General features: G+C 42.5%; 1 protein-coding gene across 2 annotated transcripts; it reads right to left on the bottom strand.

The window, feature by feature from the left end:
* Nucleotides 1-3,398: 3,398 nt before the first annotated feature.
* On the bottom strand, nucleotides 3,399-15,025 carry LOC115206700 (uncharacterized). 2 transcript variants are annotated; one of them, XM_029773903.1, is made up of 6 exons: nucleotides 14,830-15,025; nucleotides 9,776-9,823; nucleotides 9,643-9,665; nucleotides 8,436-8,583; nucleotides 8,067-8,237; nucleotides 3,399-4,804 (listed from the first exon to the last, which is right to left on the bottom strand). In XM_029773903.1, exons 1-6 carry the CDS (start codon nucleotides 14,914-14,916, stop codon nucleotides 4,205-4,207), a joined length of 1,077 nt encoding a protein of 358 aa, XP_029629763.1. In that variant the 5' UTR covers nucleotides 14,917-15,025; the 3' UTR covers nucleotides 3,399-4,204. The 2 variants fall into 2 exon arrangements, with proteins under 2 accessions (XP_029629763.1, XP_029629769.1); XM_029773909.1 differs by lacking the exon at nucleotides 14,830-15,025 and having other exon boundaries at nucleotides 9,776-9,866.
* Between the last annotated feature and the right edge of the window lie 2,514 nt (nucleotides 15,026-17,539).

Consider the following 17,539-nt stretch of genomic DNA (forward strand, 5'->3'; position numbering starts at 1 on the left):
GTGGGAAAAGGGCTGCCTAAGTATGATCCCCAATCAGAGACAACAATAGACAGCTGCCTCTGATTGGGAATCATACCCGGCCAACAAAGAAATAGAAAATCTAGAATGTTCCCACCCGAGTCACACCCTGACCTAACCAAACATAGAGAATAATAAGGATCTCTACGGTCAGGGTGTGACACCTGTAGTCTTACTTCTGTGTTGTAGGAACTAGTTTTTCTAGGATTTTTACGGAAACCCAAAGGAGTCACACCTAACCGCCCAGTGGCTTTCCATAGCCCTCTTACACATCACCGCGGGACTCCTTGTCTATTGTAAAGACACAGCGCATCGGAGATACAGATTGTTTTTGCGCCAACCTGGCACTCAATCATCTTTTACTTTTTAGCAATTTTTTTATAGGGACATAAAACTAAAACTAAGAGCAGTACATTTTGAACTGAGTAGGGCTAAGTCCCCTTTAGCCCCCTCGTCCAGCTGGGAAGCCCCAAAATCTGTTTCTTTATTTTATTTTACTCTCATTGAGATAAAATGTATTGTGCAAGAGAGATCTGGTCCAAGATATAGCAGCAGGAGGAAACTAAAACCAACCAACTTTCAGGAATTGTAATTTGATAATTCATCATGCTGTCTGTATTAGTCCTGTGTTACACAAGTTCAGTGTCACACCTTTTCTGCCAGCCTGGTATCATAGTAAAAGGAAGTGCGGGACACTCAAATGAGTATATGTTACGTTTGGTATGGTTACATAAAACAGATGTGTACTTAAGGCAAAAACTTAAGGGGCTCCTGAGTGGCATCTCAGTGTAAGAGGTGTCACTACAGTCCCTGGTTCAAATACAGGCTGTATCACATCTGGCCATGGTTGGGAGTCCCATAGGGCGGTGCACAATTGGCCCAGCATCGTCCAGTTTTGGTCGGGGTAGGCCGTCATTATAAATAAATAACTGACTTGCCTAGATAAATTAATAAATATATAGTGCAGCAGACACCACTCTAAAACCTCTGGATGCAGTCTACCATAGAGCACTTCACTTACTCACAGGTGACAGGTTTAATACTCGTCACTGCATCCTGTATCAGGCTGGTCCTCACTAAAGTCCCCTAGATCTCATTACTCCCTTTTTGTTTACAAAGCTCTGCTAAAAAGGCTTTGAACCTACCTCACTTCACTGGTAAGATGTTTAAATAGGAGACACCAAACCCGTTTCACAGGGATGGTTAACTCTCCAAGTTCTACTAGTCCATACCAATCTAGGTAGATCCTCTTTCAGTTTTAATGACCCCCATTCTTGGAATAGCCTGCAGAACTCCTTGCATCTTGATTCCTTGGTGCTGCCAGGGCAGTTTAACAGTCTAGTATTAGGTGTCTTGAATATACAGCAAGTTGCAGTTATTCTGATTTAAATGAAGAGATTGTTGTGGTTGTAATGTTGTAACTTGTAGTGTTTTATTTTTGTTGTTTTGTCTTTGTTAGAGTGATCCTTTTGTACTGTTGTATTGTTCTGTTGTATTGCTGTGCTCAGGGCACCTTTTGAAAATGAGCTACACCACAATACATACTACATGTCCTCATGGTACTGTAGAACTAACTACTTGATAGTAATGTGTGATAACTGAACTAGTCATGATAAACAGATAATTTAACCAATGTTTGGGATCTTCATCTATTTTACGGTAGTCATTGCCCTATAATCTGGGAGAAAGATAACAGGCTAAGTTGCAAACACATCTATCAACTCTGACATTAACACATCTAAAGCAGTGGAGGCTGCTGAGGGGAGGACGGCTCATAATAATGTCTGGAATGGAGTTTAATGTCTGGAATGGAGTGTAATGGCTGGAATGGAGTAAATGGAATGGTATCAAATGTGTACAGTATAACAATAATCAAGCATGTTATTGTACTGCATTTGTTTCAATTAAATTGATCTCTACTGTATGTCCTGGTTTTCCCTAGAATAAATGGATGGAAAAGCTTGTTTTGCAAATCCACAATGGCTATTTTTTTACTTCCTGTTTGGTCTTGGAAAGAGATTACAGTACATTACAGGATATTGGTACATTCATATGATGAGTCAATAAAGATGAATTCCCTCATATGGACCTCTAGGTGGGAGAACATTTACATAACAAACACAAACACAGCCTTTTATCACTCATCTCTGCGTTTTTATTATTTTACCACTGTTTTACTGCTAGTGTTTAACTATAGGACGTGAGGCTGATCTGAGGTTTCGTTTCTCCAGCAGACTGGAGAGAACATGAGGGTGTTGCCAAATGTTATCGTTATAGCGTAAACCTTCCCCTCTATGGTTGAGGCATCTCAGAACATCTAGATATAACACAAAACATTTATCTGATAAGACTAACTATGTTTCAAATACATTAACTGGTGACCTAATGGACACAACAACAAAACATTTAAGACAAGTCTAACTGGTTCAATCTTCTCTCATGTTTGCGTTAATATATTATATCTGAAATGTCCTATTATAACCATATCAACTCTACTTGATGTTAATAATGTCTATTTATTTGTTCCACAGTGCTCAATAACTATTAGGTAAACATGAATACAGTCATAGGCGAATACGCTGAAAATGTGTGATACAAAACTTCCCCTGAGTTTCTGTCTGACACATCTTGGTAATTTCCCTCTCAACAGGTTGAGTCATGCAAGAGTACTTCTCTGGGAAAGGTAGTCAGATAACAAAGCACCCTGGTGCTCCGTTGACGCCCTGAGTTCCTCCCGACTGATGCATAATGTTATAACTATTACTAATGTATTACTGACTAAACAGCATTCTCTCTCTCTTACAAAAGGTTAAGGGTATAATATTATTCCTTGATGTGCATGGTGTCATCACTGATACATAGACATCATGTGATTTTGTTATTGCTTTACGATTATTTTGCTTTGAACAACATTTGAAATATTAAAATGCTGTTCAAAATGTGAAAACGTACAAACTGGACCAGTGACAGAAGAGGTGTTCTTGATTGTGTTAGGTTGTCCTCTCAAAACCGGTTTAAGGTTAATTAACTAACCTCAGATCAAAACATTCCACATTTCCTGTTTTGTTGTGGAAACAGTATGAGTACTGTACAATTATTTTTTTTTGCTTTTAGGGATCAACTCACACTGACATTTTATCTTGGCCCTCCATTCTTCTCTTGTAAAGATGACCACTTAAACTTACAATTAATAAATGGAATAGCGAGTCCTCTCTGTTACAGCATGGCTGTAATGCATCACCCAAGTAGGTGTTACTGGTGGTGGGAGTTTGAGTTCGCCCCAAAACCTGTTTTATTTCACTTTGAGATCAAATTTATTTTGCCAGAGAGATCTGGTCCAAGTTATAGCAGCAAACTGGAAGGAAACTAAAACATCCAACCAACTTTTAAGAATTCTCATTTATTGATGGATTCAAAATATTTACAAGATAAGTTTGTGTCATAAAGTAACATAATTTTAGGTATTCATCATGCTGTCTGTTGTTTTAGTCTGCTGTTTTAGCTGTGGTTTCACTGAATGGTCTATATTCAAACAAGTTCAGTGTCACATCCTTTCTGCAGTTTCCTGTCACATGAGAAATGTGTTAATTTTCATTTCATTCATTTTCCACTGTGACACAAAGCAAATGGCAGAATATTTGACAAGGGACAAAGTTGATAGCTTATTACAATTAAACACCCCCCAATATAAATAAATAAAAAATAAACAACCAAACACAAAGACCAAACCAAAAAGTAAAACAACTTCAAAATGTATTCCCAAGGTTGCTGCTTTCTATGTCTTGTTGTTAGTGGTAATAATTATATTGTTTGTCCGAGCTGTAATTCACAACTCTCAGTGACAGAAACCATTTACTTACGCATTATGACTATGGCACAGTTGCCTTAATCACAGTTGAGTGAGCAAAAACACCGTTGTTCTTGTAGTTTCAGAGGAAACTTCCAAGTCAAACACAGCAAAAACACCATGTATAAAACCTTTGTGGAACACAACCTAAATGTTCAAAAGCTTTTTCGACCATTTTTCTAAGACATTTTCTCTTGTGTGGTGTCGAAAACTCATATTGCTGCAGACATCCTGATCACATAATAGAAGTTTACACAGTCACAGTTTGCACTTGGTTTGCAAATGACGGCCAAATGCACACTGTTCAGGGGTGCTAAGTAGACCTATGCCTTAAGACTGTTACAAAGCATTTTTTGCCATTTTTCTAAGACTGTTCAGGTTTTCCATTGTGTAGGATCCCAAAATCATATTGTTCCGGACATCCTGATCATTGAAAATAAGTTTACTCAGGCACTCCGTTTCGGCACAGTTTCCGTAGGGAAAGTCATTTCTGTCCATCTCAGGGTTTGAGAGAGAGAAAAGATCCCCACAGTTCTTGCACGGCCTTCGGTCTTCATAACGATTGGTCTGGTAATTCCTGTAGAATGCTCTGCATTTTACGGTGACGGGGAATCTGATACCGTTTCCCTGTTCATCATGTCTGAATGACAACACTGCATAAGACACATAGTCATGCCACACATGTAGACATGACCAATTGATCATAATGTTCTTTTCTCTCTCCCCTCTGCAGGACAGGGATGCTCCATAGTACTTCACTGGTCTGAGGTCTCCAGAGGTTTCGTTGTAGCACACAGCAATGACAGTAGCCTCCAGAGTGTAGTAGTGTGTGTAGTTACTCGCACCTTTTATTCTGGGGGGCAAGGTCAATGCTTCCAGGAAATTTAGAAGAAAGTCTTTTATTTCATCTTCGTCTTCATGACCATAAATCCTGACAGCCTGAAAAACAAACAAGTAAAACATGCAATATTCAACAAATTATAAGCTACATGGACAATACATGTTTTCTATAAGGTGTTTTATTGTCATTGTTTATTGTTAATTTTGTTGATGTGGAAATTGGTCGAGGACAAAAGCTTCAGGTTAAATACATTCCATTTACACCAGGGGCGAAAATCTGATATCAACTTTGGAGGGGACAATTACATGAAATTTTCTCAAGAGCAATTCCTGAGGGGGGCACCAAAAGTAGTGCTGTAACACATAGCCTACATTGTAATATGGTAAATGTATATTGAGGAACCAAAGAAATAAGGTGTTTGCCGTACTCCTAACTACCGGTACCCAAAACGACACAACTAATCACAACAGCAATACCATTGCCTTCAGTCACCAGTTTAAGTTGAGAGTGAGAGTATCCATGGCATTTTCCAATTATGTTCCTATTTTACAAGTCCAAAAAATTGAGAACCTTTCATAATGTTGCCAAAGACTCAACAAACTTACCTGAGACTCCCTGTCTCTGCCAGTCTGTCCCTGCATATCTGTCCCCAACTCTGCTGTCCGTGTGCCATCTGTTGCCTGCTCTGCCTAATGACATCATTGTGAAACATTTCCATTACAATTTCATTTCTTTCTTATGAACATTTTATCAACTAGTCTTTGAGATATTATGCTACTAGGGTTCTTACTTTGCGTTTTGGTGTACTGAAAAATACTCTGATGTCCGTCTTTTATTTTTCTGCCATTTTTCTACCTGGCTGGCTGGCTGGCTACACACACAGTGTGTAGGTTATTTACAGTAAGAGATGGGCTTCTATCATCTTATATTTTATCATTCTATTTGGGCTTCGATCTAAAAGGTAGCTAGCAAATGTGAAACGGATTAAAATGACAAGAGTTGACAGCTGTATGAGTTCACCATTTACACAACATATGCTGCAACCTTTTGTAATTTTAATAGTTTGTTTCATATTGGCTGGCTTCCAACAATAGCTGAATTTGCAAAGCTAGCGAGCACTAATTCCGTTTCAGTGGTGTTTGCTATAATCTTTGCTACCCGGGTTAAATAAAGGATAATTAAAATTAGCTTTCGTAACGAGACCATTAAATATACACTGCTCAAAAAAATAAAGGGAACACTTAAACAACACAATGTAACTCCAAGTCAATCACACTTCTGTGAAATCAAACTGTCCACTTAGGAAGCAACACTGATTGACAATAAATTTCACATGCTGTTGTGCAAATGGAAGAGACAACAGGTGGAAATTATATGAAATTTGCAAGACACCCCCAATAAAGGAGTGGTTCGGCAGGTGGGGACCACAGACCACTTCTCAGTTCCTATGCTTCCTGGCTGATGTTTTGGTCACTTTTGAATGCTGGCGGTGCTTTCACTCTAGTGGTAGCATGAGACGGAGTCTACAACCCACACAAGTGGCTCAGGTTGTGCAGCTCATCCAGGATGGCACATCAATGCGAGCTGTGGCAAGAAGGTTTGCTGTGTCTGTCAGCGTAGTGTCCAGAGCATGGAGGCGCTACCAGGAGACAGGCCAGTACATCAGGAGACGTGGAGGAGGCCGTAGGAGGGCAACAACCCAGCAGCAGGACCGCTACCACCGCCTTTGTGCAAGGAGGAGCAGGAGAAGCACTGCCAGAGCCCTGCAAAATGACCTCCAGCAGGTCACAAATGTGCATGTGTCTGCTCAAACGGTCAGAAACAGACTCCATGAGGGTGGTATGAGGGCCCGACGTCCACAGGGGGGGGTTGTGCTTACAGCCCAACACCGTGCAGGACGTTTGGCATTTGCCAGAGAACACCAAGATTGGCAAATTCGCCATTGGCGCCCTGTGCTCTTCACAGATGAAAGCAGGTTCACACTGAGCACGTGACAGACGTGACAGAGTCTGGAGACGCCGTGGAGAACGTTCTGCTGCCTGCAACATTCTCCAGTATGACCGGTTTGGCGGTGGGTCAGTCATGGTGTGGGGTGGCATTTCTTTGGGGGGCCGCACAGCCCTCCATGTGCTCGCCAGAGGTAGCCTGACTGCCATTAGGTACCGAGATGAGATCCTCAGACCCCTTGTGAGACCATATGCTGGTGCGGTTGGCCCTGGATTCCTCCTAATGCAAGACAATGCTATACCTCATGTGGCTGGAGTGTGTCAGCAGTGCTTGCAAGAGGAAGGCATTGATGCTATGGACTGGCCCGCCCGTTCCCCAGACCTGAATCCAATTGAGCACATCTGGGACATCATGTCTCGCTCCATCCACCAACGCCACGTTGCACCACAGACTGTCCAGGAGTTGGCGGATGCTTTAGTCCAGGTCTGGGAGGAGATCCCTCAGGAGACCATCCGCCACCTCATCAGGAGCATGCCCAGGCGTTGTAGGGAGGTCATACAGGCACGTGGAGGCCAGACACACTACTGAGCCTCATTTTGACTTGTTTTAATGACATTACATCAAAGTTGGATCAGCCTGTAGTGTGGTTTTCCACTTTAATTTTGAGTGTGACTCCAAATCCAGACCTCCGTGGGTTGATAAATTGGATTTCCATTGATTATTTGTGTGATTTTGTTGTCAGCACATTCAACTATGTAAAGAAAAAAGTATTTAATAAGATTATTTCTTTCATTCAGATCTAGGATGTGTTGTTTAAGTGTTCCCTTTATTTTTTTGAGCAGTATATTTAAGACAATGGTAGAAGAGAGTGTAGTTCTGTTCAGTTTGGACTTCAGTTTATCGCTAACCTTATCACAGGAACTTTGAAGCACTAATTTACATCATCTGCGTGTTGATCTTGGAATAAATTGACAATAGCAAAGATTCCATCTTTGACGAGGCCATATAAATGGAATAGGTACTAGCTAGCTTAATAGTTAATATTTGCGCGCTAGCTCTGCATATTCAGCTAGTGCGTGTGTGCGATTGACTGGATTAACCTCACGTCAGTTAGGTTCATTAAGTGCCTTTCAGACAGTAGATACGACCCCTCTGTTACCTTGCCAACTAAGGAACTGGCAGTGGATCAAACCATTGTGAGGCAAAGGGTGGGGGGGTCGCAATCTTTTGAAACTTAAAAACGCGCTATTAAGTGTCTATAATCAGCACAATTGCTTTCATTGCATATTATTAATGTTATTTAAATTACATAGTTATGTTTCAGTGATATATTGGGGGGGACAAATCATATTTTCCCCAGGATGGGGGGGTCGTGTCCCCCCCGGGATTTCCGCCCCTGATTTACACACTTACCAAAGTCAGAAGAATGGAAAATGGAGTCCTGTGGGGTGGATACTTGTAATTGTGGAATGCCTGTGGAAATCTTCTTGTTAACTTGTTCCACAACTCTGGAGACTCAAAGAAGTCAGTTGGATGAAGACTGGGGTCATGAATGTGACCTAAGAAAAAGATGCTACGGAGCAACTTTTAACAAACATAAATAATTAATAACTTAATTAACGAACAATATATACATTGTATAACAAGATCAATTAATAATTGTTTGTTCTAGAAACAATTCATTTGTAACATGATGAAATGTATACTAAACCAAAAATATGCTAAATATGTGGGAATGTATTTTAGGCGTATGATTAGTGTATTTAATTAGGCGATGTGTACCATATTCACGTAGTCTTGTATTCCGTCAACTTCCATCTCCAGGGACCTCCTCCAAAGCTTTATAACCTGTCTAATAAATGCTGTTCCTGATGACTTTAAGCTTCCATCATTTCTTCTCCTCCATTTCAGATACGTAGGTGTTGGGTTCCTAAAAAGTGGTATTGTTTAGTTTAATAAAGATCACATACAGTAAGTAATGATTCTTACAAAATGCTGTTCAAACCCAATTCAAGCAGCCCTTCTCTGTTTGAGCTGTGTTATCCCATTTTCCCTGCATAATGTGAAAGCAAGTTGAGTTTCCTTATTTTTTACTGTCTTTTTCGTTTTCTTGAGTACACAAATTGGCAGCATTTGTTATAGTTGTGCAATTTCACTAGTTAAGCAATTTAACAACTCTGATCAACTACAATATTAGGTAATTAACAATTGAACTTTATTACAATAACTAGAAAAACAGCTTAACACAAATGATATATTAAATTCTACAGCTCAATAACCTAATAATTGTCATATCAAGTTTGTACAGCAAAATGTGCTCTGGAAATAAATCTGCATGTTAACTACTTCTGAACAGATTAAAGGGATAGTTCAGCGTAATTACATTTTTAGATAGTTGTTTTCTTACCTTGAATGCAGTATGTGAATAAGAACTAACTGTAATCCACAATTTGGTTTCGATTAACTAGCCACTGCTAACAAATGGGTCGATACCCATAGACTTCCAGCTCGCGAAACAACCTCTAACTTCCTTCATACTAGATGGACACAGACACATAAAAAGTGTATCTCCAAGTTCATCTGACTCTGGGGAAGTAGATAAAGGGTCTCATTGCCAAAAGGCCTAAGTATCCCATTAAATCATGCCATAATCATTGCAAAAGAATGTAAAACCAAGTCATCGACTAACAATCAATTTAAGAAATGATTTTGGACATGACATTTAAAACATACGGAAAGGGGTAAAGGGACGTCTTTTTATTTTTTGTCCTAAAATGCTTATTAGCATTTGTTGTAACTCGCTAGTTAATCAAATAAAAGTGTGGATTGCAGTCTGCCCTTGCCTATAGACTGCTTTCAAAATAAGGAAACATATTTGCTGAACTAACTATTTTAATAATATCTACAATTATCTCACAAATGCACTCCTTAAAAATATATAGTCTATATTTATCTTGCACTATCATAAGTGATCACAATTAACACTAACCTTCTTATAGGTGGTAACTGCCCCTGTAAATAGAAAAACTAATCTTTAACAAACTTAATGTAATATTAATATGGTATTAATAGTCATATTTAGATAATTAATATTGTAATTTGTTTTATTGATTTCTACTTACAAAGTTGTTCATGATTGCCGTGGGTGCTGAAGCCAAGCAAATGAATGACTGAGAGTTAAAATGTTTTAGGGTGGGGCACAGAAGAGAAGAAAGAAGTAACATCCATACAGATTTTAACATGTTCATTTACCCAGCTGCAGTTATTGTTATGGGTGTAAGATGGCACAGTGATGCCATCTGTTGGTAAATGTTAATTACTGTAACTCCAGTGTTTTAACCGGTGTGCTTGAAATACCCGGATGGATTGTAATGTACTGAACAAGACTGGTTACTCGCATCAATGCCTCTGTCTCGTCATTTAACATTCAAACATGGTGTCAGAGTCGGATAACTAACCATGCTTTCCGCAAATTAGAGTCACCTGTTCTGGTTTACCCACAAAAAATGGAATTGCCAGAATTGTCCTTAGCTAGAGTGAGTTTGCTAGTTAGCTTCAGTGTTGTTAGCACCGGTTAGACATGGCAGCGAACATTCCCCCTCCCGCCGTTATGAAGCTCAGCGGAGATTGGAGCACAAACTGGGATACGTTTAGAGGTGAATGGGAGGACTATGCACTAGCAACGGGACTTCAAGAAAAGGACGATGAGGTAGTGGCTGACACTTTGAGGACTATAATGGGAACTGAATGCCGACACGTATACAAACACAACCTGAACCTAACAGCAGCTCAGCAAGGTAACGCTACAGCTATTCTTGATGCTCTTGAACATTACTTTAAGTCAGCAAAGAACGTTATCTACGAGCGTTATGTTTTCGGTTGTTGCAAACAGGAGGACGGGGAGTCCATTGACAGCTTTGTCACTAGGCTAAGGGAAAAGGCAGCTACATGTGACTATGGTGAACTGATCAGAGATAAGATAGTGCTTGGCATAACTGATGAGGGCACCCGCAGACGTTTGCTGAGAGAACGTGACCTGATGCTGGTCTTGGCAGTGGAGACATGCCGTGCAGCAGAGCTTACTGATATACGGATAAGGTCCATGGAGCTAGAAAGGCAACATATGGATAATGTCAATGCTACATTCAGGCAGCCAGTAAAGAAATTCCCCTTTGCCACAGCTAATGCTAATACTACAGCCAACTCTGCAGTAGACAACACCAATACATGCCGATATTGTGGCATTTCTCACGGACGAGGAAAAGAACACGGCCCAGCCTATGGAAAAATATGCAAATGCTGTGGTACAGCTAATCACTTCGCAAGGATCTGCATGAAAAGCAAGAGAAAGGAGGGTAAAGTCCACTCCATTGAAACAAACACAGATGAAGGGAACAACAGCACAGAGGATGTATATGCTAGCGAGTGCATAGGGGCAGTAAGGACAAAAGGACAAAAGGGGTTTGTCACTCTGCTACTTAATAATAAACCACAGCAATGCCAGCGAGATTCAGGGGCCACATGTAACGTTATGAGCCTTAAAGATAAAAGGAGGCTCGCGCCCAGAGACAAACTAACACAGAGTAGCACCAAGCTGAAACTGTATTCAGGCCAGTTCATGTCCTCTTTAGGCCTATTTGTGACAGAGTGTGTTTTACGTGGCCAGAAACACGCCCTTGAGTTTGAAATAGTTGAGGCTAGTCAACAGCCATTGCTGTCAGGTTCTACATGCGAGCGCCTTGGGCTTATTAACTTCACCATCCCAGCTGATCTTAACATTATAGACAATGTCCAGGCTGGGCCCCTGAGCAAGGAGACACTCCTAAGCAAGTACCATGATGTCTTCAACGTACCGGTTGAGTCAGTTCCCAGTGAAGTCCACTTTGAGTTGGACGCAGCAATCCAGCCTTTCCAGTGTGCACCCCGCAATGTACCAGTGGCCATGAAAGCAGCTACAAAGGCTCAGCTTGACAAATACGAAGCAGATGGCCACATGATATCCGTCACCGAGCCTACAGACTGGATAAGTAATCTGGTCATCGTCAAGAAATCAGACAAGCTACGGATATGCATTGGTCCTAAACACCTCAACCGGGCTCTGCGACGCTCACATTACATTATGCCCACGTTGGAGGATGTTCTTTACAAGCTCCCAAAGGCCAGAGTCTTCACGCTCGTGGACGCCAGAGATGCCTTCCTGCAGTGCAAGCTCGACGAGCCCAGCAGCTACATGACCACCTTTTGGACACCCTGGGGCAGGAAGAGGTGGTTGAAGCTCCCGTTTGGTGTCTCCGTTGCTCCAGAGGTGTATCAGCGGAAACAGCACGAGCTGTTGATGGGACTCAGTGGCGTGGAACCCATAGCAGATGACATCCTCGTAGTCGGCTGTGGGGACAGTGATGAGGAGACAGAATGTGACCATGACGCCAAGCTGCTGGCCCTGATGGTCAGATGTAGACAGGTCAAGCTAAGGCTAAGCATAAAAAAGCTTCAGTTTAAAGTGCCAGAGGTTCGCTTTCATGGGCACATCTTGTCATCCACCGGATTGAAGGCGGATCCTGAAAAAGTGAAGGCTGTCTTGGAAATGCCCCACCCATCTGACATGAAGGGAGTGCAGCACTTCGTCGGATTTGTCACCTACCTGGCCAAGTTCCTACCGCGGCTCTCTGAAGTGTGTGAGCCACTAAGGAGGCTCATGGACAAGGACACCATCTGACATTGGCTCCCAAAACATGACGCAGCGGTGAGGGAAATAAAACAACTGGTCACCCAGACACCTGTACTGCGATACTACGATGTGTCAAAACCTGTCACGATTCAGAGTGACTCAAGCCAGTATGGACTTGGCTGTTGCCTCATGCAGAAGGGCCAGTCTGTGGAATTCGCCTCTAGGGCACTCACCCCAACAGAGCAGAACTATGCCCAGATAGAGAAGGAGTGCCTCAGCATTGTGTTTGCATGCCAACGCTTCCACCACTACCTGTACGGGCGTGACAATATTACCGCAGAGACAGATCACAAGCCCCTTATTGCTATATTCAACAAGCCTCTCCTGAATGCCCCGAAACAACTGCAGAGCATGCTACTGGCCCTACAAAACTACAACCTCAAGGTGGCGTATAAGCCAGGGCCAGAGATGTATGTGAGTGACACGCTCAGCAGGGCTACTGCATCAGGCACTCACACACGCTCCATGCATGAACGACACACAGTGTGCAGCTTACAAACAGAGCAAGTGGATGTTGAACACATCAACCAGGCTGACTACCTCAATGTCACGGACCAGCGCCTTATACAAATCAGACAGCACGCAGACAGGGACGAGCAACTCCAGGCATTGAGGTCTGTGATTCTGATGGGCTGGCCCGACTGCAAGGAAGAAACTGCTTTAGCCGTCAGAGATTATTGGCCAGTCAAAGAGGAGCTCAGTGTTCAAAATGGAGTAATATTCAAGGGTCAGAGAGTCGTTATTCCCCGGTCTCTGCGCCTTGAGATGTTGGCGCACGTGTACTCAAGTCACATAGGAGGTGAGGCCTGTTACAGACAAGCACGTGACACACTGTATTGGCCAGGAATGCAGAGTGAAATCAAAGACGGTCAGTAAATGCACAATCTGCAATGAATATGCCACTGAGCAACAGAGAGAGACGATGATGTCCCACGTGCTACCGATGCGCCCCTGGCAGATAGTAAGTCTAGATCTCTTCCAGCACAGTAGCAAAGACTTTCTGCTGGTAGTCGATCATTACTCAGACTTCTGGGAGATTGACCTCCTCCCCGACCTCTCAGCAGAGACAACGATCAAACGCTGCAAGGCTCAGTTTGCCCGCTATGGCCAGCCAGATAGGGCAATTTCAGACAATAAACCTCAATTCTCCGGAGTTGAGTTCCGGAAATTTGCTGCAGATTGGGAATTCGAGCACGTCACTTCATCACCACGACACCCAAAAGCTAATGGGAAGGCGGAGTCCGCAGTCAAAATCGCAAAGAACCTCTGCAAAAAAGCTCTGCGAGAGGGTAAAGATGCCTGGAAAGCAATCCTGCAGTGGCGCAATACCCCGACAGAGGGCATGGATAGCAGCCCGGCCCAGCGCCTCATGGCACGGTGCTTAAAAGCAGCTCTGCCAGTAGCCAGCACTCTCCTTGAGCCATGTGTGGTGACAGACGTGCTGGTGAAGCTACGTCACAGAAGACAGGTCTCCAAGTTCATCTATGACAAATCAGCAAAAGACTTACCTGAGCTCAGGGTGGGTGAAACGGTGCAGATGAAGCCACTACCAGGGGACCGGACGGGCCTCTGGAGACTCGGATCCTGTGTACAGAAAGTGGCACCACGCTCCTACTTGGTCGAAGTGAATGGATCACTGTACCGTCGTAACAGGGTTGACCTTCGGATTGCTGAGCCAGCACCTACTCAGAACCCTGATGGTCAAAGGGGTCGCATGACAAAAGACAGAACCCCAGCAAGTCACATGGGGCCTGAGGCACTGGGCGAAGAGCCAGGGGATCACAGGTCGGCTGCTCCCTCGCCCATCAATACTCCCCTTAGACCGTCAGGTGACACGCCTGTGCGGGAACCCACAGTCCTCGCAGACAAGCCCCCTGTCTTTTCACGCTGTGGGCGTCTGTCCCAGCCACCAAAAATACTTAATCTGTAGGTTTCCCATTAGGGATTGTTGACAGACAGAGATAAAAGTGAAGAGAGTATCAAAATGTGTTAAGTTGTTACCTGAAAATAAAAAAAAATACAAATAAACTAAACTGTTCATGTTGGAAATTATTACTAGGTTTGTTTTGTTAGTGAATTGACAGCTCCTGTCCTATTTTATAAAAGGGAAGATGTTATGGGTGTAAGATGGCACAGTGATGCCATCTGTTGGTAAATGTTAATTACTGCAACTCCAGTGTTTTTACCGGTGTGGTTGAAATACCCGGATGAATTGTAATGTACTGAACAAGACTGGTTACTCGCATCAATGCCTCTGTCTCGTCATTTAACATTCAACAGTTATGTTTTTCTGTTGGACATTAAATCGATAGGCAAAATGAAATTTTGACGTGAAGGATCCGGAAAGCTAGTAGCTATTTTGTGCATGTTACGCTGACAAGAAGTATTACAGATAGAAGTTGTTACCCAGACATGTCACAGGGCTATAAAGCTGAAGCATGCCCTTACATCTATGGTAGTGAGAGGAAGTCTAGTTGTGCATGGGAGAGGATGGAAGTAGGTGAACCTGGGCCCACATTCTGCTAATATTCTCATCGATGAAGCATCTGATCTCAATACATGTTTCTGTTCCCAAAAATAGAATTTGTTATGAACACAGTGCACCAAGTTTTATAGACTTGACGCTTTGCCAAATTATTTAAAAGTGCGTTGTTTAGAAGGCGAGGAAGGTCGAATCGAGTTTGAATTGAGGAGGCGTTCCCAAACGGAAAAATGCAAATACATGATACAATACCCCAATAGGATCTCGCTATATTCTTGGCTTTGCCCACCTCATTGGTTGTTCTGCTCACTATGCTTCATTTGCTCCCACTGTAAACGACGCAGATGATTTATCTTGGGTTAGTTATAAATACCTTTGGTACCAATTTCAATACAATTTAAGGGGCTTTATTGGTATGGGAAACATATGTTTACATTGCCAAAGCAAGTGAAATAGATAATAAACACAAGTGAAATAAACAATAACAAAATGAACAGTAAACATTACACTCAAAAAATTCAAAAGTAACAAAGACATTTCAAATGCCATATTATGTCTATATACAGTGTTGTAATGATGTGAAAACAATTAAAGTACAAAAGGGAAAATAAATATAAGTATAGGTTGTATTTACAATGGTGTTTGATCTTCACTGGTTGCCCTTTTCTTGTGTCAACAGGTCACAACTCTTTCTGCTGTGATTGCACACTGTGGTATTTCACCCAATAGATATTGGAGTTGATCAAAATTGGATTTGTTTTCAAATTCTTTTTCGGACTGTGTAATCTGAGGGAAATATGTGTCTCTAATATGGCCATACATTTGGCAGGAGGTTAGGAACTTCAGCTCAGTTTCCAACTCATTTTGTGGGTAGTGTGCACATAGCCTGTCCTCTCTTGAGAGCCAGGTCTGACTTCGGTGGCCTTTCTCAATAGCAAGGCTATGCTCACTGAGGGATTTACTCCAGACAAGACCCTCATCCCCGTCATTCACAGGAGAAAGAGACGGAGATATCGAGGACGAAGGTCAGGGTGCCTTGTAAGGATCCGGCGGCGAGTGGGTAATCTGTCTTTACCATCGGTCCTATTAGCCAACGTACAATCATTGGATAATAAATTAGACGAACTACAAGCACGTATATCCTACCAACGGGACATTAAAAACTGTAATATTTTCACCCTCTATGGCATGAATTTTCATTTTGGGGAGAGGGGAAATATTTCACCGCATTATTGGGAGCTTGGGGGTCCCTGATAATATATCCATCATAAAATTTGTCCCCCCCAACCAGATATTGGTTTGTTGCCTCGGGACAACAATGTGCTACGATGTGCTACTGAAACACCAAGGTTTTCTATAGTACAAACATCAACCAACAATGGTTCCAACCAATCACAATTAGAAGCTTTAAATCAAAACATCAAACAATCAAATAAACAAATTACTACTAATTACAACTAACACCTCATGTATAAATGTTTCTCACATTTCATATAAACATATAAACCAACATCCAAATGACTGTGTGTGTTTGTGTGTGTGTGTGTGGAGGGGTTAGCCTGTGTGTGCAGGCATATGTGTGAGTGTGTGTGTGTTTCAGTGTGTCTGAATGTGTTTTTGTGTGGGTTATTGTTTGAATCAGTGTTTCTCTTTTTGACAAAGCACACTCTGATTTCCTATTCTGTGTGGAACTTCAGGAAGCAGTTGCTGGTGGATGTGAAACACAGGTGGACATCACATTTCTGGTGGATGTGAAACAGAGGTGGACATCACATTTCTGGTGGATGTGAAACAGAGGTGGACATCACATTTCTGGTGGATGTGAAACAGAGGTGGACATCACATTTCTGGTGGATGTGAAACAGAGGTGGACATCACATTTCTGGTGGATGTGAAACAGAGGTGGACATCACATTGCTGGTGGATGTGAAACAGAGGTGGACATCACATTTCTGGTGGATGTGAAACAGAGGTGGACATCACATTTCCAGCACTTGGCTTTTGGTGTACCTGTGCACCCTGGTACCTTGCATCTCCCCTTCTTTTCAGCCATAATCATCCAGTGGGCTGTGGCATCCAGACGCACATCAGGGACTGGAATTGGAGCAGCGGGTCCTTTTCTCCTCCTCTCCTCATACTCACCAGCAATTGTAGAACTGGGACGACATTTCTTGCGCTGCAGACTCTTTCCACTTTTGCCTTCAGTGATTTATGACTTGAAGGTATACAGCTTCATTTGTTTTTTCTTTCTCATGCCAGTGCCTTCACAATCTCTTCGGTAGAGCAACCAAGTGGTCACAATGATCATATCCAGGAAGTGGAACACCAGCCGGTGGTACCACTTCTTTAATCTGATTTTGTTCTGGTACAGTGCAATCAGTGAGTCAAGCAGATCCACCCCACCCATATTCTTGTTGTATTGTTTCACCACAACAGGGCAGGGGACTTTGATGATCATCTTTGGCTTGCGATCACACATGTCAACCTCAGTGACTGGGTGGGCTCCAGTGTAATCACTCAGAAGGGTCACTGAGTGGTTATCGTACCACTTCACAACATGCAAGGTGGTTTCTCCAACCATGGCCATCTTCTGTTCAAAAGATCCACGTCCTGCTCTCTTCAGCTCAGCATCACACATCAAGTTGACGTCTGGTAGTCTGTTGCCACGAACAATAC

Source organism: Salmo trutta, chromosome 1 (assembly GCF_901001165.1).
Source record: "Salmo trutta chromosome 1, fSalTru1.1, whole genome shotgun sequence".
NCBI classification, from domain to species: domain Eukaryota; kingdom Metazoa; phylum Chordata; class Actinopteri; order Salmoniformes; family Salmonidae; genus Salmo; species Salmo trutta.